This window comes from Halictus rubicundus, chromosome 8, assembly GCF_050948215.1.
Source record: "Halictus rubicundus isolate RS-2024b chromosome 8, iyHalRubi1_principal, whole genome shotgun sequence".
NCBI classification, from domain to species: Eukaryota; Metazoa; Arthropoda; class Insecta; order Hymenoptera; family Halictidae; genus Halictus; species Halictus rubicundus.
The window spans coordinates 5,133,968-5,158,081 of record NC_135156.1 but is presented as its reverse complement, the minus strand read 5'-3'; the positions used below and the strand labels follow the sequence as shown (position 1 = coordinate 5,158,081).

The 24,114-nt window shown below is 42.8% G+C and overlaps 1 protein-coding gene across 5 annotated transcripts in view; it reads right to left on the bottom strand.

Moving 5' to 3' along the window:
- Positions 1–786: 786 nt before the first annotated feature.
- Pkc53e (Protein C kinase 53E) overlaps positions 787–24,114 on the bottom strand; it is a 73,570-nt gene continuing 50,242 nt past the window's right edge. For all 5 annotated transcript variants that reach the window (XM_076791323.1, XM_076791324.1, XM_076791327.1 and 2 more), the window contains 9 exons: positions 17,704–17,832; positions 15,963–16,116; positions 12,934–13,162; positions 12,716–12,847; positions 11,411–11,676; positions 11,005–11,206; positions 10,732–10,920; positions 10,255–10,395; positions 787–9,906 (listed from right to left, as the gene is read on the bottom strand). In XM_076791323.1, coding sequence (XP_076647438.1) covers positions 9,754–9,906; positions 10,255–10,395; positions 10,732–10,920; positions 11,005–11,206; positions 11,411–11,676; positions 12,716–12,847; positions 12,934–13,162; positions 15,963–16,116; positions 17,704–17,832 — 1,595 coding nt within the window. In that variant the 3' untranslated portion in view covers positions 787–9,753. The remainder of the gene's footprint in view (positions 9,907–10,254; positions 10,396–10,731; positions 10,921–11,004; positions 11,207–11,410; positions 11,677–12,715; positions 12,848–12,933; positions 13,163–15,962; positions 16,117–17,703; positions 17,833–24,114) is intronic.

Genomic DNA, 24,114 nt, shown 5'->3' with positions numbered 1-24,114 from the left:
TTCGTGCCGGAATTTACATTGTATCTTATTACAAAAGCGGTAAGAATCAAGAATCAATCGCTGTTGAAGGAAATCATAATATAAATACTTTCTCGTAGAGTATTTTAAACGTTTGAGAGCTTACATTAAAGCTGAAAGAACGTGCTTTTCGATAGGTAAAGCTCAATACACAAATTATAACGATAGCCTCTTGGAAATTCTGTCAAGCGTGCGTAAGACGTCATTACCAGTCTGTTATCAGCCTTTGTCACGAAGATGTGACTTTTTAGATGGCAAATAAAAACGATCTCAGCCCCGATTACATACCCTATCTCATTGTAGGGGGAAAAAGAACCTGAGAAACATGGGTGCCTACGATCTACATAAAAGGGATCTGCGTTCAGTCCCTCTCGAGCTTGCGGGTTTGAAGAAGGTATCTGGAAGCCCTATGGATTCATGAAGGTCTCGAACTCGGAAACTTTGCCGAATCTTTTGGGAGACATTGGCAACTTTTCAAGATCATCCGGTTTATTTCGCAAAGAGTAAAGAATATTTTTTACAATAATTAATTAGCACGAAAATTTTGAAAAATTCGTGCCACCTCTTCCGTGTTTATATTCTCCGAACAGGCATCCCAAAATTTTCGAAATTTTTCAAGAAGCTCGAAAAATAAATTTTGTATTAGGAGAATAGAACTTTGGAGGAGGTAACGCGAAATTTGTGCCACCTCTTTCGTCATTATGTTCTCCTAGTAGAAATCCAAAATTTCCACTTCGAAGAGAGGAAGGAAAGAACGAAAGTAGAGTCTTCGTGACACGATTCGAAACTTTTATTACGACATTATAAATGCACAAAAACATCTTAAAAATATGGGTGTACGTGTGAACGTGTATAGTTATGCGACGTGTAGTCGAGAGAACAACAGACTTCGATTACAGCTTCGAGAGTGAACGGAGCTACGCGGGTCAGATTTCATAGATTTGCTTCGGATATCCTGCGCATTGTTTTCTTCGCGTGTTTAGGTAATAGTGATGTTGTCTTTCTACATTTGACGCATTTCCGGCCAACGAACCGCGCGCTTTCCACGCGTCCCGCGATCGTGAATCGGTCATGGATCCTGATCAAAGAGCGGAACGGTTTTGTCGAAGGAACGGGGTTCCCCAGCCTGTTTCGGAAGCCTCGGTTCGGTTTGTGATTAGAATCCGACCCTGGAACGCCTCCGAAATCGAGAGAAAAAAGAAAACAATTCTTCCGGCACTGTGTCGGACCCGAGCAGGCAGGGGGCTCGTCTTCAAAATAATCGTGATTCATCGCTTTCACATTTTGATTTTTCTGAAAATAAAACGTTCGTGATCCCTTGAAACCACCCATTGTTCTCGCTCGTGCAACCAATTCCCAACGAAAAACATCGAATCGAACGTGACGCCGAGTTAGATACAAATAGACTGCGGATTTTAAGCGTTTATGCAGACGTATGGATGGGTATAGCTGCAAACGATATTAACCCCTTGCGTTACGATTTATATTATGGTTGCAGTGATTAGAACTTCTTTATAATTTCCTAGAAGAAGCCGAAAATGTCTATCTATTTTATACCTATATGTTCTTCAGTGGGCTGTACATTAACAACAACAAAATAGAATTTTATTTCGGTCTAAAGAGAATTAATAACTACAATATTTACTATACTCTTATAGTGCAAGAGAGTCCGATATATAGCGCAAGGAATCCGGGAATATCGAAACACTACTTACAATTTGCCAGAAGCATTCAAGAGAGCAACAAATTCCTGAGTAGTACTGGTGAGCGGATTGACAGAAAAAATGTTCATTTTGCACAAAAATCCACAGTCTAGAAATAACACTCGACCGAATTGTTCCGCAATTTAAAGCTCTGCGAGGCTCGCGCAGGCAGAGACAATCGTGTCGTCGATCGGACACGCAGCCAGCGCAGCGGCGCGTCCGATTATGGTTGTCGCCCGTTCCACCTGCCCGTCGAATCGGTGTCGAAAACGGTACCGTTTTCCGCGACCGTTGCCGGAAGAGGCGTGGACCGGATACGAGCGACGAGAAACAAGGGCAGGAAAAAGGGAGAACAAAAGGGAAACGAGAATACTCGACGGGGAAAGTGGGCAAGAACATTTCTAAAAGTTCCTCGGGCGCGAGTGCTCGCGCTCATGCGAAGAAACGAGTACCCCCGATCGTTACATACACCATGCTTCATTTCTCCACGAGTTCTCCGAGGATTCCAAACAGCTCCCAATCCGTTCGATCGCTCGCAATTTCCGATAGAAGTAGTTACGACCAGATCAACTCATTTTATGTAAAACTACCCTCTTTACACACCGTACACAACCAAATGTCTCTACATTTCCGCAGAACTCGATTCAACATGTCAGCCCATCAACGTCAGATTGAATTGAAACCGGGGAATTTAGAAAATTCAGATCAAGACGAAAATCTAGAAGGAATTGCGGATTGTTCTTCATCTTCAAGTAGAGGACAGATAAGAACTTATCCTCGATCGAAAGAAGAGAAGAAAATAAGATTTAATATTTGAAAAGTATCGTTAAAACTGGGAGGGGAGTAATGTGGCGAGTGCCGATAATGTAGATTTCTGTATTATCGAGATGTCGATAATGTGAATTCGTATTTTCTAAATGTATATTAGTTTTCTGTCTTACCGACAGCATTAATATTGATTAATCGTAAATGTTGTCAAACAGTTTTGGACACATTGCAAGTATACAATCTTCGACTGGATTTCTGCAAACGAACAGATTGCGAGCCGTTTCCACGGAGAACGCGGCTAAAATCCTGGCTAATATTGACCATTTCTATTTACCGATTTGAAGATCGAATTCGACAAAATCTCGACCGGTGGTCGCCTTGAGATCTACTGGCTAAAAGAGGAGCGTGGCCGTCGCGTAGTCGCGGCAAATTCTATTCCGAGTTTTACCTCTTCTCTTTCCTTTCATCTTGTTCATATCTTCATGTTTCTGTTCTTTTTTTTTTTTTGGCTTTTTCTTCCGCTTGGATTTTCGTACAAAAATAGATTCTCGAGCTCGGGTTGCGTAGCCTCGCGGCGGAATATTTAGTACCTGCGCGACAATCGCTCGGTGCCCCGGTCCCGATCTATAGATCGCGAGTCAACGGAGTCAGCGGAGAAGTTCGCGTTCGATTGTTTGCATTTCAATACGAGATCGGGCCCGAACTTTTCCGCTAGACATCTCGGATTCGCGAGAACCGGGTTTTCTCGACCGGACGCGCGTTCTTTGGACACCGGAAGTCGCGGAAATCATCGGCGAGGCTACGCGAGCCCGGCCGATCGAAGAACGAGATTGGAATCACCCGTTGAATAAGGGGGCGAGAACTACGTTACGATATACTTATTTATTGGAACACGCTTAATAAGATGTAATTAAATATGCTCGATTCTTTCGACTTGTTCCGAAACTCGCGAACTCGTGTTTCTTATCCCGGATGTGTCGGGAGCTGGTCGAGAGAAATTCCGGTGACCGAGTGAGAGAGAATGAGAGAGGAGGATGCGCCGCGAGTGCACCGCCTAGTGCAACGTGTGCAACGTGCGCAACGAGTGCACTTTACTGGCGACCTTCCCTCGCCGGAAATGATCCTAAGAAATTGGCTAGATCAGGGGCGAAAGTCTGTTCACGCTCGATCCCCATTGGTGTGCTTTGTGGACTAGACTGCCGAGAATTATGCGAATTTCTATCGGCTAATTTGGAAGACGTAGAATCGAATAATTGTATTCTAGATGGCTACACTTTCGTGAGAACGATGATGTTTCAAATAATACATTCAACGTCGAAAAGCACTTTTGAAGTTCATGTGTACCTGGTTCTTTTATACGGTGGAGTTTTCGGAAAATTGAAGTAGCCTCTAAGTCCATAATACTCGGCAGTCTAGCGAACCCTCAAGGTACGTTCACGTTGGAGCTGAAAGCTGCTCCAAAATATCTTGCTCGGATGACGTAACGAATAATGATCACCAATAAAGTTACGAATCAATGATAAAAAAGAAATGCGTTCGCATCGCTTCCACAAAACAATGAAATGTACTTTTATGGTTCGTCGTTGATCGATCATCACAGCTCTAACGCAAACGTACTCTAGCTCGTCAACCCTGAAACTGACAGTGATTGACAAGCAGAACCCTCGAGAAGGATCGATCGGTGAGTAACAATATTATCGAATAATATTTCTATCTTGCTATTTACGAAGCGTCAAGCTTTACACGAACTGTGTACGTGTAATATGTATAATTCTTACTGCGAAAGCCCGAACAATGCCTGCTCTTTGAGAATCATGATCCACGAAGGAGGAGTATTAGTATTGCTTGTGGTTAGACTAAAAATAGCACGACCGTAATCGAATGAAAAAGATGTTTTACCAACCGATGTTGATAAACGAATTTACCGAAGTGGGGCTTTTACTATGTTCAATTAAACCTGCCAGCGAGATTGTTTCAGCGGTTGTCCTAATTGTTTAGTAATAACTAGACTGCGAATTTTATGCATTTATGATAAGAATTAATGCAAAACAAGAGACAGATTAAAAGACTTTAAGAGCATCGGTGAATCAGTCCCACCTTATCAAAGTAATCGAAGCAAGAAAAACATTTCTGTTTGGCTCTTGTTCATTGTAACCGAGATGTGAACAATTGTTTTGCACAAAAATCCGCAGTCTAGTAACAGTTAGAGTGGCTGTAGATACTCGATGACGTTAGGAAATTAGCTGCAGATTCGGCCATAGAAACCAGGCTCTGTGAGCGTAATCTGTCGACAGACTGGCAACAGATCCAGCAAAACCGAACTCAAACGTGGAAGCAGATGGCCCGGAATTTGTAGACAGATTCTGTCAATATCTGTTACCAATTATCGGCCGCCGATCAGCCTCCAATATACGCTCAAATTATTTACAAGCCCGCTATCGCCCGATAGATACGACGAGCAAACCTGTCGCCGTCGTAACCAGAGATTAACAAATTCCGGGCTTCCGCAGCGTCGCACAGCGAGCTGAAAATCCGGTTTTCTGCGGCCAAAATTGTTTTAGCGTTAATTCAAGGTTAAGGATTTTAGTACAGTAGAATTCGTCTCGACACCCTCTAGAATATTACGGAGTTAGATATTTATATTAACGTTTAAAAAATCGAGGTTACCTTAATTTCTTACAGGAAACAAATTGTTTAGAAATTTGTTTACATTGAAATGTATAGAAAAGCGAATACTAGCTATACAAAGCGAAAGGAAATGTTTGAAAAGTGAATTTCTGAATTTCGTCTTCGGAATGATGTCCCCCCGCGTGCATAGTGATCTAAAATGGCTGATATTTTGGATTTCGAAGCTTTGAAGGACTATCGACTGACACATAGAAAAAGTTATTCAATCTATGAAACTTGAAAAATTCAATTTGAGCCTCGAAAAACGTGTTTCCAGTCCGCTGTGTGTCGGTTGAGAAACAGCAGGGACAATCAGCGGGATCGCGACCCCTGATCTAGATCTAGTTCCGCTAATTGTTTCACGTTTCCCGCGAGTTCTATCCGAGACGAAGGAGGCAACGAGTGTCGCGAGAGACAGAACCGAGAACTCTCTACGAAGGAACGAATCGACGACGCGAGACACGGTGCTCGGGGTGATCGAGGAGAAAGGTGCACGAGCCGCGTCAGATCCTAGATCCTAGATCCTCGACTCGAAACGCCCTGGCGCTCGAGTTTTCTTTCTAAAGCTACCAAGTTCGACCAGGTTCGCCGAGCGCTCTTAAAAAAGGACTATATGGCCTTCTTTTGTCCAAGAAGGCTGATCGTCTACCTCTAGGTTCGCGCGTGTCGATCGAGATTCGAGAATGATTCGCCGATCGCCTAGGATCGAGCCGCCGATCAAAACACAGAAGTAGATCGATCTGTTCCCGGTCGCTGGACACGAGTTCCACTTCGATAAGTTCTTCGATCACTAAAACTGATTACCGAGGATTTTAGTTTCTGGAATTTTACGCGTGTATTGCTCCATCAATTTTTCTATACTCATTTTGCGAAGCTAATCGATTTCATCCAGTTCTGTCTCCCCTCTACTGCCCCTTGCTCACTTCGGGCACCTCTGCCGTCGAGTTTGACCCTCGGAGCAGTCTCGGAGCGCTCCCAGAGCCAGGAACGCCCTTCGCCACGCCCACCCTGCCTCCCACTTAACATTTTACTCCTCCAGCGACCGCCCAGAACTGTAGAAATCTCGTACAACGGTCGATCTACTTCTGCAGCTTCTGCAGCGATGAAAGATATAATCGTTCGAGGAGGAAAACGGTCCCGTGGAATCGGTATTTTATCTGCGTTGCTTTTTTTCCCCAGCTTTGTCGATCTTTCCTCGGACTCTCGACGCTCTCGGTTCGTCCCCGTATCGTTCTCGTCCTCGATCGTTTGATAGAAACGCGTGTGATCACTGGATGCGAGGGTTTTCAGGCACGAGACGAACTTGTAGGAAATATTCTTTTTGCATTTTTTTTTAACGTTTTTGAACGAACTCGAGAGAAAAAGAGAGTGGGAGGTGGACAGCGGAGAGAAGTATAGAGAGAGATAGAGAGAGAGAGAGTGATAGAGAGAGAGAAATAGAGACCGTTCGAACGACAGTGTTCCAAACGAAAGGGTAATAATCGTGTGATCGGTGATGACGAACAGCAGAAAGTAAAGGCGGACAACGTCGGAATGGACGAACGAACGAGCGTAATCCGTTATTATCTTCGTGGTAATCTTCCGCCCCGACCAATTAGCCGTAACGACCGTCCAACGACTCGACGACTAATCCTCGCGACAAACATTCTGACTGTCCCGAATGGTCGCGCCGAAACAAAACTCCAGAGAAAGATTAAAACCCTCTTCTTCGAGGCAGAGGAATTCTCCGTTTCTTTTTGAGAATACAATCTTACTCGGAACTGCGCTGTGCAGTCCAAAACGAAGTTCCAGAAATTGGATCTTCTTCGAGGCAGAGAAATTCTCCTTTTCTTTTTGAGAATACAATCTTACTCGAGAAGTCGCCGATTCGGCAGTGCACTGTGCAGTCCAAATCTGTTGTTTCTAACAATAAAACTTGTAACCCGCCGACGACCGAGGTCAAGAAATTAAAATTATATCGTGCGGTGTTGAAACTGCATACATAATTCTTAGAACTAGAACGTGGTAAAAGAGCTGTTTCAATTCAGGTCGTCTTTCGTGATGAACGATAGAATTTAATAAATCAGAAAAAAAGTAAATACAGTGATGTCTCTATATATGTCGCCAAGGCCTGGATGATAGACGTCGCGGAATTATCCCCACTACCGCGGCGTATAACCCGTGAGGGGCCACGAAACTCGAGTTGCCACGGAGTCGAGGAGTCTGGGTATGTCGAGGGTATGTCTCCTGGACGATAAATGACGCTGGCAAGACCCGCGTTGTTGACATATATCGAGAATTCACTGTACAGAGTAGTCGAGGGGAAAAGGAGGAAAATAATTGTGATTCGGTGTGAATGGATTAATTTTGACCAATTTCTCGACCACGAAATGAATTTGGCAAGTCGACTTTTTAATCGGTGACAACAGCAGAACCATGTTTATTGCACGCTGTTTGCCTTTCCGCGGCGCAACTTTCGAAGACGGTCTGCGTGCAGCCATGAACCCTTCAACCAGGTGATTTCAAGATTCGAATGATTAAACAACGCCTCCTGTTTCGGAGTTGAAGCAATTTTTCTACTTCGCGAAAATATCCGCAGTCTAATATACTATACTAGGTGTACGAATTAATTCAAACGTTTGTTAAACCTTCTTATCCACCGAATTCAGTAATTCTTTACAAATAGATTGCGGACATGCGTTTATGGAATTTAGAAACGTTGAAAATATTAGAGAATAGTTCAAATGACGTCAATAGCGTCTCTACGACTTCATTCGCAAAGAATATAGTGAAAGAATTTGAAGATCCGCAGTCTAGCATAAGGGACCCAATTACTATGGGGGCAACAATTACTGTGCCTATATTAAAAAAAGAGATATGTAACATATATATTAACTGATTTTAATGATAAATGATTTTATTTTTAAACTTAATATCTCTGTTTTAATGTCCATTATGCTTTAAAAATAAGTATAATTAGTAAAGAAACAGTAATTGGTACCCCAACAGAAATTGGGTCCCTTTGTAAAATAGTGTAAATAGACAGAGAGTAATGGAGATTTCTACAGCTAATAGATATAACTTTTGCCAGAGTTTTTCAAGAGAAATATGAATGGAGCGACGAGTTAGCTCGTCCATGCCCGGTTAAAGGGTCCCTGTCCGCTTTGTTTCAGCGTCGAGCCGGCGAGATTTCAGTATACGTATCGCGCACACGTGTATTATACTAGGTTCGACTCGGGATCGACGCGAGTAGTGCAACGTTAACGAAATATCGATAGAAACAGTGACACAAGACACGGGCCTCGTGTTACCGTGTCCTCTATACACATAATGTACACGCGTGTATACAGTGCAAGACGGGACTACTGTTGGAAACGTGCAGTACAGACGATCCCTCGAAAGACAAACCGAGAATCAAGTACGAAATCTCATCGGAAAATTCATTCGAGAGTTCCTTTGCAAGATCGTAAAACCGTAATATTATTAACACGTTGACTGCCATGGTGTTCATTGGTGACCGCCGCTATTTATTAATTTGAAAACGATTGTCATAAAGTTATCAGAGTATCAATTTATTCGTTTCGAAATTAACTAAAGTATAGCGTAACACTCGAGCTTCATAATTATGAATAATTCTGGTCGTTTGTACAAACGAAAGGGTTGTGTAAAACACAGAAAATTCACGCGGCACTCGGCCTGTTAACTAATTGTTAAGTGTAATTTTACGATCTAATGTACATCTGACAATGACAGAAGCGGTCGCTAATGACTCCATGTTAATGTGACCCCGTGGAAATGAACTCAAATGGACAATGATGAAATCGTTTTTCCCCCGGTTCCAGCACTGGTCCCGCCAGACGCTGTACACATAACAATATATTCGTCCGTTCGTTCGTTCGATATACATTATATTTATATGTATATATATATAATATATATTTATATATTTATACTCTCTGGAAGGCGACAGTAGAAACTACCGAAGTAAATATATACGATATTATAATAATAACAGGTGATGCGCGGAGACTGAGAACAGCGGTTAGGAAATTTGTTCCCGCCTCGTCTCTAATCGCGAGAGGGAGAGAAAGAGAAAGAGAGAGAGAGAGAGAGAGAGAGAGAGAGAGAATGGGTGAGAGACGGAAAGAGACAGAAATAGAAAGATAGAGAGAAATCTCCTGTCGCGATCATTCGCGCGATTAATACGAATCTTGTTCTAGATTATTCGCCGACTTCGATCGACTTGTTAGGGAATAGGAAGAAGGAGCTCTGTTCGGACCTCGAGGATCCTGATTGCAACACCCGTCGCTACGACAGGCTCTACGTTCGAGATCCGAAATTGGTTTTTGTTTTGCTTTTTTTCCCCAAAAAAACCCTGGAAAGAGAATCGTCTTCGGGAACGGGAGGGGACCAGGACGGGGAAACGATGAGAGGGAAAATAATCGGGAGGGGACAGAAGACGATCGTGTGAAAGCCCTGAGTAGCAAGAAGGAAGATGAACCCCCGGGAAAAAATGGCGGGGAGAGACGCGGCGACGAGAGGTGTATTCTTTTTTTTTTTTTGTTTCTTTCTTTGCAACTAACGAGAGAGGAGAGAACGGACCCTCCTGTCCGCCTTTTTAAATGTGCTGCACGAACTCCGGGTTCAGGAACGAGAAGCCCATGAACTCCGTCTGGTCCAGATTCATCATGAACAGCTTGTCCGTGGGCGTCAGGTCCGTCTTCTCCGAGGTGAACTGTTTGTCGAAGTTGTTCACGTCCTTGCGATGTTTCTGAAAACGCCGGGCAAAGACGAGAGTTAGTACACGTGTACTTGTGGCACGCCCTCGCGACGCCGATTAAGCTAATTAATGAAAACGTGTATCACCTAAACGAAGCGCCGTTGACATGTTAATTGATTAAACAGTAAACACTTAAATAACACTAAATGCCTATTTGGCTACAGCCTCTTGCAATTGACTTGGACAATTTTCATTTTGCATAACGATCCGCAGTCTAGCAATGTTGCTGCAGCAACTTGTGTCCAGCCAATTGCCAAGACACTTCCGGAAGATATTTCTATAGTACGGCCACAGCGGGATCATCTATTTCTAAGTTGCGGTTCAGTTGTTGGCACTCACGATCTTTGGCTTGAACGGAGGTTGCACCTCGCGGTTCTCGATCCTGACCCAGTCGATGTGCCGGAAGAACGCGTGGCTCCGCACGTCCTCCTCTCCCCGGAACCCGCAGCCCAGTCTCTTCACCGGATTCTTCGTGAGGAACTGAACAGAACCGTTTATTCGTGCGACAAGACATTACTATGTCGTCTCTCTCTTTCTCTCTCTCTCTCCCTCTTGCGCAACAATTGGATGGAGGCTTCGCGAGCTATAGCTCGCAGCGTGTTATACCACAGTTTCCCAAGGTTCTTTGGCTCGCAGCTCTCTTTTCGAGGTGTACGTTCGTCAGTAACTTCTTCCGGATCTCCCGAACGCCCACGTTGGGAAATCGTGGTACAACTCATGCGAGGAGCAGTTTAACATTTTTATTCTCCAATGGTAGACGCAAACGGGAGAAAACTATAACATCCCAGTGAAGCTGCTAGATGAACGGAAGCTTACCGCTTTACAAATTTCCCTGGCCTCTTTGGTGAGACTCTTCGGGTAGCTGACGTTGTGATCCTTGATGGCGTCAAACAGCTCGTCCTCATCTTCGCCGTCGAATGGCGGCTGTCCAACTAGCATCTCGTAGAGCAGCACTCCGTACGCCCACCAATCCACGGATTTTCCGTACGGTTGGTAAAGAATGATCTGAGAACGAGTCATATTGATTAGTTCATCCCGCGTAAAATATTGTTGCACCGTGTTTGAACAAATTGCGGGCAAATATAGAACCTCGGGAGCAATATAGTCGGGCGTTCCGCAGAATGTTTTGGTTGTCTTGTCCCCGCTGATGCCCTCCTTGCACATGCCGAAGTCCGCGATCTTGATGTGTCCGTCCTGGTCCAGCAAAACGTTGTCCAGCTTCAGGTCCCGATAGATAATGCCGCGTCCGTGCAGGTAGAACAGACCAATCGCGATCTCGGACGCGTAGAATCTACGAAAATGCCGATACTCGTCGATCTCTGTTCCGAGGATTATACTACGTTAGTTGTACAAATTAATTCGTGGACTTCGCAGGAAAAGCGAGACGGAGTCAGTGCTGCATTAATCAATAAACAAAGTAAGCACGTGGCTCAGAGCACCAGGAGAAAGGGGATACAAATTTGTACAACTAATAGAGAGCTCGACTAACACCTACACGGCCACCGGTTCTTTGAACTTTCCGCACTGCTGTATCTGGTACATCAGATCTCCCCCGTTGACATACTCCATCACAAAATACAGTCGGTCCATAGTTTGGAAGCAGGAGTGCAGTTGCACGAGGAAAGGTGGCTTGCTGGACAAAGCCAGCACTCGTTTCTCCACCATCGCGCACTCCACGTCCTCGTCCTGGATGATGATGTCCTTCTTCAGGATCTTGATCGCGTACAGCTCGTCGGTACCCTTCCGTTCCGCCAGCATCACCTGAAATCCGAGGGCGACCTTTCAAGGACCTGTTCTTTTCTTGCAAGGGAAGATACCCTACTCTGTTTCTATTATCGTCGTGGAGGGAAATGTATTTTTAATCTTCCAGTTTCTGAGAGGAAGATCCGTCGCTCTGCCAGTTTCGTTTCAAACTGTTAACTTTGTCCACTAGGTGTTAACAGTGATTCTAACTATAGTTAAACTCCCTCGTAACCGGCTCATACGGAACCGGGCCTCGTGAGTCATCCGTAGATTCGCGATGAGGTATAGTGACCACTTGAAAAATGGTTTTACGTGCCTCAACTTTTCGTCCTTATATGAGAATATTTTTCGCTGGGAACGGGCTCATTCGAAAGGGGAAGGTTCAATCGTCATGAACCGACGAGATTATGCAGACATTTGATAATATAAGCGTTGAAAGTAGACCACAAATTGACGATGTGCATACCGTGGAATCCAAGCATTTTTATGCCATTGGATGACTTTCATGAACGAAATCGAGAGTAGCCCGTGTTAGAAAATATCACCAGCTACAAATTGAGCTATATTTTGTCTTGATTCTCTGCGAAATAAAGCCAAAATCTTGAAGCACGTTTCTGGCGTCAGAATTCATAATATCGATAATACAGACCCTTAAGACTCGTCGGTCAAGACCAAGACGGATCTTAAGTCAATGGCTGAAGGCTGTGGGCGGAAATTACACAGCAGTTACCGACCTGCTGACTCTGCAAAAGTCACGTGACTACCCTTGGCTCTCAATTGCGCCACCTGTCCTCGTCTCGTGAGAAGAGTAGTACAGTACTCCCTTCGTAACTGTCGAAAAGATCTCTACCGTAACTGAGGTGTGCGGGGTGAACAAGTAACAATTACCGAGATATTCTTCAGCGAGACCCGGATAAAAAGAAGTCTGTAAGGGAGTACTGTACAACGATAAACGAACCGGAACCTGGACTCAAAGAATTTTGTCCAGCTCTGTACAACTTGAACCGAATCTAATACACAAAGAAAATCCAAATGTCTCCATCGAGAGGCGACTGACTTTGCCAAAGCTGCCCTTGCCGAGCACCATGAGGAAGTTGAAGTCGCTCGCTCTGATCAAGTCGCTCTTGCCCATGTTGTGCGGCACCTCCTTGTCCTGGGTGGCAGGGGCCTTCTTCGTCACCGACGTTTTCTACGAGAAGACAGATATAGAAGCGATGAGACACGACCCCAAAAAAGGGAAGCTATTGTCTCGGCCAAAAGAATGGGGAAGCTCACTCGCATCTTGACTTTGAGCTCGGCGAGATCGACGCCCTCTTCGGGCACGGGCACGTTGTAGAAATCGCCCTCCTCCTGGGTGAGCAGCTTGAACCATCCGCTCGCGGGAGCCTTCATCAGCTCCGAGATGCCGAACGAGAGCGAGCCCATGAAGTCGTTCCTGGACGTTCGATCCCAGTCCCATACCTCGATCAGCAGCCGTCGATCCTTGTCCTCTGGCTTCAGATCGCTGGAATAACGAGAACGGTCTCAGTACAATGAAGAAGTCGCCTAATCGCTCGAGCCAGTCGATGCCCGACATTAGCATTCAACGCTGAACCTACCACCGTCAAATCAACGGTTTCGGACATTTTTTATTACACGATTGTTGAAATTTCGAAATAATCATTACACACTTATGTGTTCAAGCACATCTAGAAAAATCGAAATAAACTGTGCAATTTTTTATTGGCTACTTTTAATGCTCGCTAGGTTCAGCGTTAATTAACCCTTGGCACTCGAAACGTTTTGCCATCGGCAGACCCAATTGTTAAGGGGTGAACCTTGTGTAAAATTAAATTTTTTAGCATCTTTTCTTTGTTTAAATCGATAGGCCTCAGGAATACGATAAAAAGTTAGACAGTGATCAGAGATGTTCTTGTACGTTAGTCGGGCTCTTGTCGCAAAGGCTTGTGCTCTCGAAAAGAAGAAAAAACGGCTGACGTACAACTTTTTGAGGAAGAGGAAGAAAAACCGCGGTAAATTAAAATGATTTAATATTTTTTCACGATATACAAACACGTAACGTGTTTTTTCACGTTACTCAAACTTTAAACGCATTTTTCTCGAAAGGCAAAATTTCGCACGCCCTGCAACGTAGCTCAAAAACTGATTACTCGATCTTTATGAAACTTGGTATATACAGGATGTTCTCGTTATTACTAGCCAGCGTTTTTCTTGTAAATAGTAAATATCAGAAAAAAAAATGAAAGAGGAAAAAGTAGTACTGTAGTAGTTTTTTTGTGTCTATACTATTTTGCTAAATATGAAGGTGACCTTCAATTTTTTAAATGGAATGCTGTATATTTTTTTTTATATCATCTGAAAGTGTGTGTCTAGACGAATTCATCCGTATATTGCACAGTGGCCTTCAAGGTCATGCAAGGTCAGAGAAACATTTTGAATATTTCATATCAATGTGAAGCTACTTTTCGTACCGAAGTTGTCGGATTTTCTTCAAAATGTAAGAGGACTTCTAACTTTTTATCTTCAGAAAGAAGACATTTCCGATTATGACACTTATTTTGTAAAGACCCTGTTTCCTTCAAACGCTTGGCACACAAACTAAACTTATTTTCATTCGGTTGCACTCTGCCCGGATATTATTCTAGGTATTTCAATTTACTTCGTCTTTTGTTTCCATTGCACTGCTAATAAATGCGTACCGTATCCGCCTTCTCGTCCACCGAATAACGATACATTACTATGAGATATTACTAATCGGTTTCGGAAGTAATAATGAAATTGTCTCGTCATAGTAGGGACTAGAAGTAAACACTCTGAATGTGAATGACAACATCATCCGATTCGCATGAGTAAGCAACACTTATAAACACATTGGTATGAAATATACCAAATGTTTCTTCCATTTCTGACATTGCATGACCTTGAAAGTCACTGTACAGTATACGGATGAATTCGTCTAGGCACACGCTTTCGTGTGATATAAAAAGATATACAGCACTCCATTTAAAAAATTGAAGGTCACCTTCATATCTAACAAAATAGTATAAACACAAAAATATTACATACGCCATTGTGTTCAATATAAAAAACAGTACCACTTTTTCCTCTTTCATTTAATTTGTAGTATTTACTATTTACAAGAAAAACACTGACTAGTAATAGCGTGAACACTCTGTATATTCTATAAATAATTTGTCACGACATTTTTTATTTAAAACATTGTTATTAACAGAAAATCCGTTTTTTTCAAAACTTCACCATTTTAATTTAGTTATGCGTATTTGCATAAACTAACGATTCCATTTTGATTTTTTTGTTTCAGATCATTTTTGTACGCTATACATTCCACGGCGCATTTACAGGATGTCATTTTCAAGCCGCCATTGCACCATTGATATTAACGATTAAAATTTATAAAAAATACTTTTGTTTACATTATAACGTTAATAAATGATGCCTTAATTTTTTAATCAATCTACGCATTACATTTTTCAAAAAAAATTCTTGAAAAACAGGTCATTTACACAAGTTTCCTCCCTTAAGGATCTTGAAAATCAAGCATTTTATCCCGAGGGGAGAAAGTCGGAAATGCTTTTGATAAAATGCTAGTAGTATTGTCGAGAAAGTTATGAAGTTATTCTTGAGAAAGAAAATAAATTTCTATTTCACTCCACCTTGTTGGAAATTCAGGTAGAGAATTTTTATTTTCCATGAAGATCCGCTGTCTACTGATGATCAGCGTTGCTATAGCAATGCCAATGGAATGCAAAGGGTTAATGCTTTAAGCTTCTATCGCTGTTGAAGGATCAATTAACACTTTGACTGCCGTGCCACCGGAACGTGGGTGACAGGATCATTTCTCCAGACTCAAAAATTAATTTCTCCGGCGACAGCTAGAGACTTTGCTTGCTTATTAGTCTGTGAAATAATAAATTCTACCTTCTCAGTTTTAATTTTATTAACACTTTATCCACCGGTAATCTTCTAAAAGTCCTTTTGAAATCAACAGTGGACAATTCCTTAATGAGTTGCCCCGAAAACAACAATAAATTCGTTCATAGCCTAGCAGAGATAATATGGCTGAATACAGTGTTACAACTTCTTCTGAAATCATTATTTAACATACTACAAAGTGTTGTAAGCTCCGATTTTACCGAATGTTTGGAGTCGTCGAGTTGTGGCAGTCAATGTGTTGAAAAGCTCCTTAGCTAACCATTTGACTAGATACTTGGTACTCGAAGAACTCCTATTTCTATTCCTGAAGAGTGAAGATGAGGAAAGAAAGGGAGACGTTCAGCACTCACAAGACGATAGTCTCGTTCCATTCGGGGTTCAGCGAGGATTTGATCGTCTTGGTCTTTTTCTTCACGTTGTCCGAATCCGGGATCAGCTTCAGCTTGACGTAGGGGTCCGACAGTCCGTTCGGGTCCATCGGGATCAGGTTTCGGCCCTGTTTCACTGGAAACCATGATCCGATCCAGGGATCGGCTCTGTTCAGATCTTCTCACCCTCTCCCTCCGTCTCCCACCCTCTCTCCTTCCCGACTGATGTCCTCCGCGATCTAGCCTAATTTCGAGACGAGGATCGAGGACGAACGGCTCCCCGTGATCGATTTCCATTACCGTTTCGTTTCACGTGTTCCGACCTTGCGAAATCGAAAAGAACCGCCTTTTCCAGCCGATAATAACGGTCTAATAATAAAGATCTCGCTGCTGCTTTCCTACCGAGGCCCTGCTTCACGAGATAATCTTCCTCTCGTAACCACTTGAAAAACGTTTGACGGGAAACCAGTCGATAAATCGATCTCCAGAGATATTTTTAATAACGATTCCCGCGGAACCGACACGGGATTATTACGCGGGCCGTAATAATCAAACGAATCCCGATCACGGTTACGCGTTTTCGACCAATATGCATACCGTCCGCGTCGTCGATCCTCGATCCCGGCGGGACTCGATCGCGATTTTTTTTCAACTTCGGAGATCAATCTCGGAAGAGGATACCTCTCGATATGCGCGAGAAAGATTCGCACGATATATGCGCAAATGATACAGCGTCGGATATATCGGCGAGATCAATAATTTCCTTATGAAACTTTTACGCGATTGTCACATTGTTTCCAATTAAAACGAAACCAAACACGACACAATTTAATTAACAATACAATGATTTCTCTATACAGTGAGTCCGGGATATATGTCGCCGAGACTCCTGAGTTAACCGTCGCGGAATTATCCCCGTGAGGGTCCACGAAGTTCGACATCCGGCGCCGGCGCCGAGGAGTGTAAACATAACAGGGTCCCGTAGGCAGCATTTGTGACTTTGACAGATAACTTATAGGACACACGAATTACGACGTGTTTACGGACCACGGCGAACTGTAAATGGCGGTGACTACCGCTGTCCTTTTCTACGTTCGGCACTGCATCAAAGAATAGTGTCCCGGTGACAACAAGAACCGGGTTGCTGGCATATAACGCGGAGTCACTGTATATGCCACCAAAACCTCGGTGATAAATGCCGCGGAATTATCCCCACTACCCTGGGGTATACCTCGTGAGGGTCCACGAAGCTCGAGAGGCCTCGGACGCCGAGGAACGTAAACATAACAAGGCTCGGGTATGTCTCCTCGAGGATACACGACGCTGGCAAGACCCGTTTTGTCGACATATATCGAGAATTCATTGTATTTCATTTGAAATATCTGCTGAACTAATCATCTGTCGACATGGATGGGTAAATGCTTGTTTACAGAGAATAAAGAACTGCGTCGATTTGTGTACACAAAATATACGGTTCCGTTTGAAAAATCGAAGTTGTCCACCAAATCTCCTCCATTTATAAAGAGTTTATCTCCACCTTGATACCAAGTAACGTTTACAAAAATCATTTTCTTACGCATAATTTGAAAGTTATTCGAGTCGGTTGTCTCACCCTGTACGTCGAGACAGTAGTTGGCATCCTCTTCCAGAATGACAGCGAAGAGGCTGGCGAAGATCGCGGAGAACCTGGGGTGTTAGGCGTAGTACTTAGGGTGTAACTTACCCTCGACGGTGAGCTTGTTTCCGGAACAGCTGATGTTCAAGTAGATACGACCGCGTCGTTCGGTGTGGTCGCATCCGCACAGGTTTGGCACGCTCTCCTCGCACCTCTTGTGTACGTTCATGTCGCATGCTGCGTCATCAGATCATCGATCAGTTATCGGAATTGTTCGACGCTCTCGCTGGCGTCAGCGTCGTCGTCGCTCACAGCCAGACAACCGGCAATCTCGTTCGTTTGCCGTGCTTTTCGTACACTGCTTTTTTCTTTCTTTCTTTTTCTTTTTTTTTTTTTCTTTTTTGTTAACTATATACTTTCGCAACATTCGAACGTTTCGAGCAGCGGGGATGGATGCAAAACAGCGCGGGGGGAGGTGGATGGTGCGATGCTTCAACGCGCGCGTCTATTTCGCTGCCGAAATTGCAGCCGCCGCTCGTTCCACCCTCGCGAATTTATGTTAGTTCGATCTTTGCGCCGGGATCCTCGCGAATCTGTAGTGTTAAGAGATCGTGCTGTCGATCGTGGGAGGGCATAATTCATTCGAACAGAGAAATTCGGGCTCTACATTTTGTAATCAATATTAAGCTCTTTCAATTCTCTCCGCAGATTCTGTAAATATTCTGTATGTATGTATGTCAGGTGTAAGTACAATTATTTGGAACTGTTGATTTTGATTAACTTCAAATTCGCTGCTAGGCATTTTTTAAAATAATTAACGATAACGAGATAAGAATTTTGTTGTTTTCTTCTTCGCGTGTTTTGAAGTAGAAGAGAGAGAATTGTGAAGACGTTGGAGTAGGACAATTTTTGTTTTGCATAAAATTCCGCAGTCTGCTAATTACTAATTACGCGACGAACAAACCTGAACGAAGCCGAGTAAAGAAACGTGCGACCATCAAAGAGTTGAAAAAGATAAATCCCTACGCACTTTGTCAAGCTTCTGAGTTCAAGTGTTTCATTTCATCAATGTCTACCCTGCTTCCAGGGTGGAAGCCATGGTTCCTCTCACCTTCTTTATAACTGTACAATCTCAAAGCGCGTGAACTTTTTTCATAATCGACTAAATAAATACAATTATATATATCAGTTCATCGACATGGTTTTATTAAAAAAGATAAATTCCTCTGTATTTTTGGCAAGCTTCGGAAACCAAGGGTCCCATTTGATCAACGTCCGCCCTGCTCCAAGGACCAAAGGCATCGTTTCTCTTCTCTTGTTTAGAGTTCTATAATTTCAAAACATTTGAGCTATTTTTGACAATCAACCGTATAGATATAATTATGTATTACTACCTCCGCGTGGTTCTATTCAAAAAGACAAATTCCTCTATTTTTCCCGAGCCTCTGAAACCAAGTGTTCCATTTCATCAACGTCCACCCTGCTCCAAGGGTCAGAGTCGTCGTTTCCCTTCTCTCGTTTAGAATTCTATAATTTCAAAACATGCGAACTTTTTTGACAATTTGTCTGTATAAACATAACTATGTATTACTTCCTCCACGTGGTTTTACTAAAAAAGACAAATTACTCTGTTTTTGGCAATCATTGCACCAACGTCCACCTAGATGTAAGGGGGAAACCTTGTGTAAAATTAATTTTTTGGGCATCTTTTTTTTTTGTTTATATAGATAGGAAATTTCCTCTGGAATACGATAAAAAGTTAGAAAGTGATCAGAGATGTGTTCTTGTACGTTATTTTCGAAATAAAGTGACTCTTGTCGGAAAGGCTCGAGCTTCTCGAAAAGAAGAAAAAACGGCTGAAGTACAACTTTTTGAGGAAGAGGAAGATCTGATCTATGGCCCCGAAATCGCAAATTAGCGAAAAACCGCGGTAACTTAAAACGAATTAAGATTCTTTCACGATATACAAACACGTAACATGTTTTTCGCGGTACTCAAACTTTTTAGACGCATTTTTCTCGAAACGCAAAATTTCGCACACCGTGCAACGTAGCTCAAAAATTGATTGCTCAATCTTTATGAAACTTGTAATAAATATTCTATAAATAATTAGCCACAACATGACGAGCTTCGATTTTTTAATTTTTTATTTAAAACATTGTTATTAACAGAAAATCATGAGAGAAAATCCGCTGTTTTTCAAAACTTCGCCATTTTTGCAATTTTGCAAATTTTAATAAAAGCAAAATGTCATGTTGTGCGTATTTGCATAAACATTTTTGTGCACTATCCGCTGCGCGGATTCCAGGATTTATTTCCAGGATGCCATTTTCAAGCTGCCATTGCACCATTGATATTAACGATTAAAATTTATGAAAAATATTTTTGTGTACATTATAACGTTAATAAATAATACCTCAAATTTTAAATCAATCTATGCATTACATTTTTCAAAAAAAATTCTTGAAAAACAGGCCATTTACACAAGGTTCCCCCCTTAACAGCTTTTTTCGCAATGAACTGAATAAAAATCAATGTATTGCTCCCTCCACGTGGTTTTACGCATCTGAAATCAAATGCTCCGTTTCGTCGTCGTCCACCCTGCTTTAAGGGTCAAATCACGTTCCTCTTCTTTTTTCGATCATGTTCGCGAGGAGACGAAGGGCGGCTGCAGTCGGTGATCGCATACGCGCGAGATGCAACGACAGTGAACCTTCTGCGAAACGACTCGTGCGTGGCCGGCGACAAGAAAAAGAAAAGGGAAAGGAAAAACCGGCGAGAACCACGGAAATTGGGCTGGAAAAGTGACCTTTCATGGCCAAAATTCGAAATACCGTTACATCGATTTACTCTCAACAAAAATGCCATTAATGTAACTACCATACATACTACAAAAATATTAGAAACAATAACTGAAAATTATAAAACTGCAGCTATTAGCACTTCGGGCATCTTTCCAAAATTCGCATGACTTCCAATAATTGTCTAAGCGTTTGTATGAAACAATTCCTGTGTCTAAACACTTTTTTAAAACCCTTCTCACAGTTCAAATTGCTATAAATATTACGGCATTTACACTTGGATTAAATAATGCTTGGGAAATAATTAAACAATGAAAACACGCCTATTAATACAGTGATTTCCCTATATATGTCACCAAGGCCTGGATGATAAACGTCGCGAAATTACCCCCACTACCGCGAGGTATACCCAGCGAGGGGCCACGAAGCTGTCCTCGGAGCCAAGGAGTGTAAACATAACACGGGTATGTCTCCTGGACGATAAACGACGCTGCCAAGACACGTGTTGTTGACATATATCGAGAATTCACTATATATATTAACACATTCGCGACCGCTGACGTGCATCTGACGTTTTATTTTAAACAACACATAATTGCAACATTGATATATCAAAACTTTTATCATTTTTATCCTTGCTTTAGCGATACAAGTTTGCGTCAACCAGCTTCAGAATTTCATTATTTTCGCCGGTACTCAGTATTAGAAACGGAAAAATGTGCCGGTCGCGAATGTGTTGATGTTATATATACCGGGTGGTTCACGAGAAACAGGCCACCTAAGTAGCTCCGCTAGGCTTAGAGATGGAAGAAAATGTTAGAGAGAAAAGTTGTACTGTTAAAAGGGACAAATATGGTAATATAAAGAAATGTTCCAATAGCAGTCGTTTTCAAGGTTTTTGAAGGCCATCAACGATTTTTAAATACAACCATATATTTTTTACTTCGCAGTATTGTAGCTGATGTCAAGACGTGTTCAACGATGTTGTACACTATGACCTTCAAATGACCTTGGACTTGAAAATTTATGATAAAGCAATGATAACTTTAAAATATACAATCATTTTATTTGAATTAAATTAAATGTTTGAAATTACGACCTTGAGCAGTAACAGAAACATTTAAACGTTTTACAAGACAATCAATTGTACTTTCAATGGTTTCTGTTGGAATTGATCTACAAGATCTAATTATTCTTTTTTGCATGTTCTCTGGTGTACTCCGTTGATCACGATACACATCATCTTTGATTGTTTCCCACAAAAAAAAATATATATATAACATTAATCGTGTTACTTCATGCTGTATATAAGACAGTAGTGGACTGCAGACGTTTATGCAATATAATAAAAAAAAAATGCGTGCTACAGTAGACTGCAGATTTTCATGCGAAACTTGGAAAATCGAATTTTGGCCACGAAAAACGGGTTTCCAGCCCGGTGTGCGACGGGTCGGTCGATGACACCCTCCGCCGCATGCTCGGTCGAACGAGCCAAGAAAAGATTCGAGACGAGCGGAACGATCGATCGCGAACCGGAACGGCGGACGTTCGTTTACCCGCGCGTATGCGAATCGACGCGACGGTTTCTTGGCTCCCGGTGCCGACCCGCCACCGCGTACTGTCGCAATCCCGTCGGCCATTCAAACGCGGATCATTCTGATTTTCGATTTCTTCCACAGGTTGCCTCGTTTGCCATCGTTCTGTCTACCGCAGCGTTCCTCAACCTTCTACCGAAATCTGATTCGCACCGTAGACGAGCCGCCGTTTCACATAAATAGATAACGTTATGCATATTTCAGTGCAGCGAGTGCGCGCGGGTGCAGTGAACTCAGGCGAAGTAACTACTAGCGAGTAAAAAAAAAGGAATTACAGCGTTGTCAATGTAAACTGGAACAACCGGTTGTAAAGATGCTTGTCAGAGTCGAAAATATTATTGACTGGATCGTAACAATAGTTGCAATTAGACTGCGGATCTTTACGCAAAAGAATAATCTTCCGCATTAAAAATAAGGACCCAAGAGCGGCTTTCTTTCTTCCTTTAACCCTTAGCACTCGAATGGCGACTGTAAGGCGCCACCAAAAATTCCTGTATCATTATTCAAAATATCTTTTACATTATTAAATTTATTTGTGTTTAATAAATTACTAAACGTTTCAGTACTGTACGAGTAAGTTGCACCATTTTCGTATGGAGAAGGGAAATATTCTAGGTCGGAAAAAATGTTTTATTTTGGAGTTAATTTTCAGTTGAGTGAAAGTAACATGTATCGACACTCTTCGATTCTTTTAATACATCTCGTTCCAAGGTGCAGCTACACACTTTTGTCATAAATCCATCAAATCCGCAGTCTAATAAATTGTTTTCTATGTGGGAAATAACGTTCGGTACCTTAATTCCATCTTTTACGGGAGGTATCCCGAAAATGTATTTCCGTGAAAGAGTTGATTCCTGAGGTCTTCTCAAGTAACTTTTTCCTTTGCGGAAATCTTGTCCGCAGCTTTGTTACGGAGTTATTCACGAAAAACACTGACCAATCAGAGCGCAGCCACTGCGAACCGGTTCCGGCTCGGCCAATGCCAACGCTACGCTCGGCGGGACCTGCCGCCAATCCGTCCGCAGTGGCTGCGCTCTGATTGGTCCATCATTTTCGTTAATAACTTCTTAACAAAGCCGCGGGGAGCATTTTCGCAAAGGAAAAAGTTGCTTCAAATGTCCCCAAGAATCACCCCTTACAAAGAAATATAACATTTTCGGAATACCATGTATATTCCGTCGTAAACGTTATCGAATGATAATAATAATACCAGTATTTACTGAATCGCTTGTTTCCTAAATTGATAATTTTCCTAGCTTTCATCAGTCTTCATAGATCCTCAGGCTGAGAAACGTTTCTCCGGTGTACCCTCCCACTACCCGTATGTCATTTTTCATTGAATATTGCTCGTTATTCCCGCGACAGTACCGTTCGGGCGGGATCGGGAGCCGAGAAACGAATGTGGCGGGTAGCCGCAAAAGTTGTGGGTCGTGGCGCGGGTACGATGCGAGTCCGAGTATCTACGGGCAGCGGGTGCGAGTCGAGTAACGTGGCGCGCGCAGCGTTGCTGCGACCCGGTCTGCGATCGTCGGGTAAAAGAGCGGGTAGTTTCCACAGGAGGACAAATCGTCTTCAAATCGTATTCGCTGCTATCGAAACATAACCCAGCTTAATGTTTCGTTGTCATGCAACTGTGACGAAGTGTCTGATAAAACTATTAAGACGAACGGAAAGTACCGACACGATTTACCCGACAGTCGCGGAGAGGGTAGCGCGCGACCGTCGAGCGGGTCGGGTCTCTGCGCTCGCGCGTACTCGTCGACGGGGTTCGTGATCTACGATATATACGTGTATGTATATATAATATACACATACAAGGGACACATACACGTGTATACAACTACGAGCATGCACGATATATAGAGAACAATATAGTGTACGATATATAGAGTGTAACTAGGATGTCCACAGAGATCTAAAAACGTAGACACGCGGGGGGGTACGTGGGGGCGGGGTAGCGTTTATACACGTGTTATATATCGTATGTACAACGCCAGAAGGGGTACAATATATACAGTATATGTATACTTTCTTATGTACAAGGCGGCGAGCTCTGAATAAACGTGCCAGAGAGTACGATCAAGAGAGAGATAGAGAAAGAGAGAGAGAGAGAGAGAGAGAGA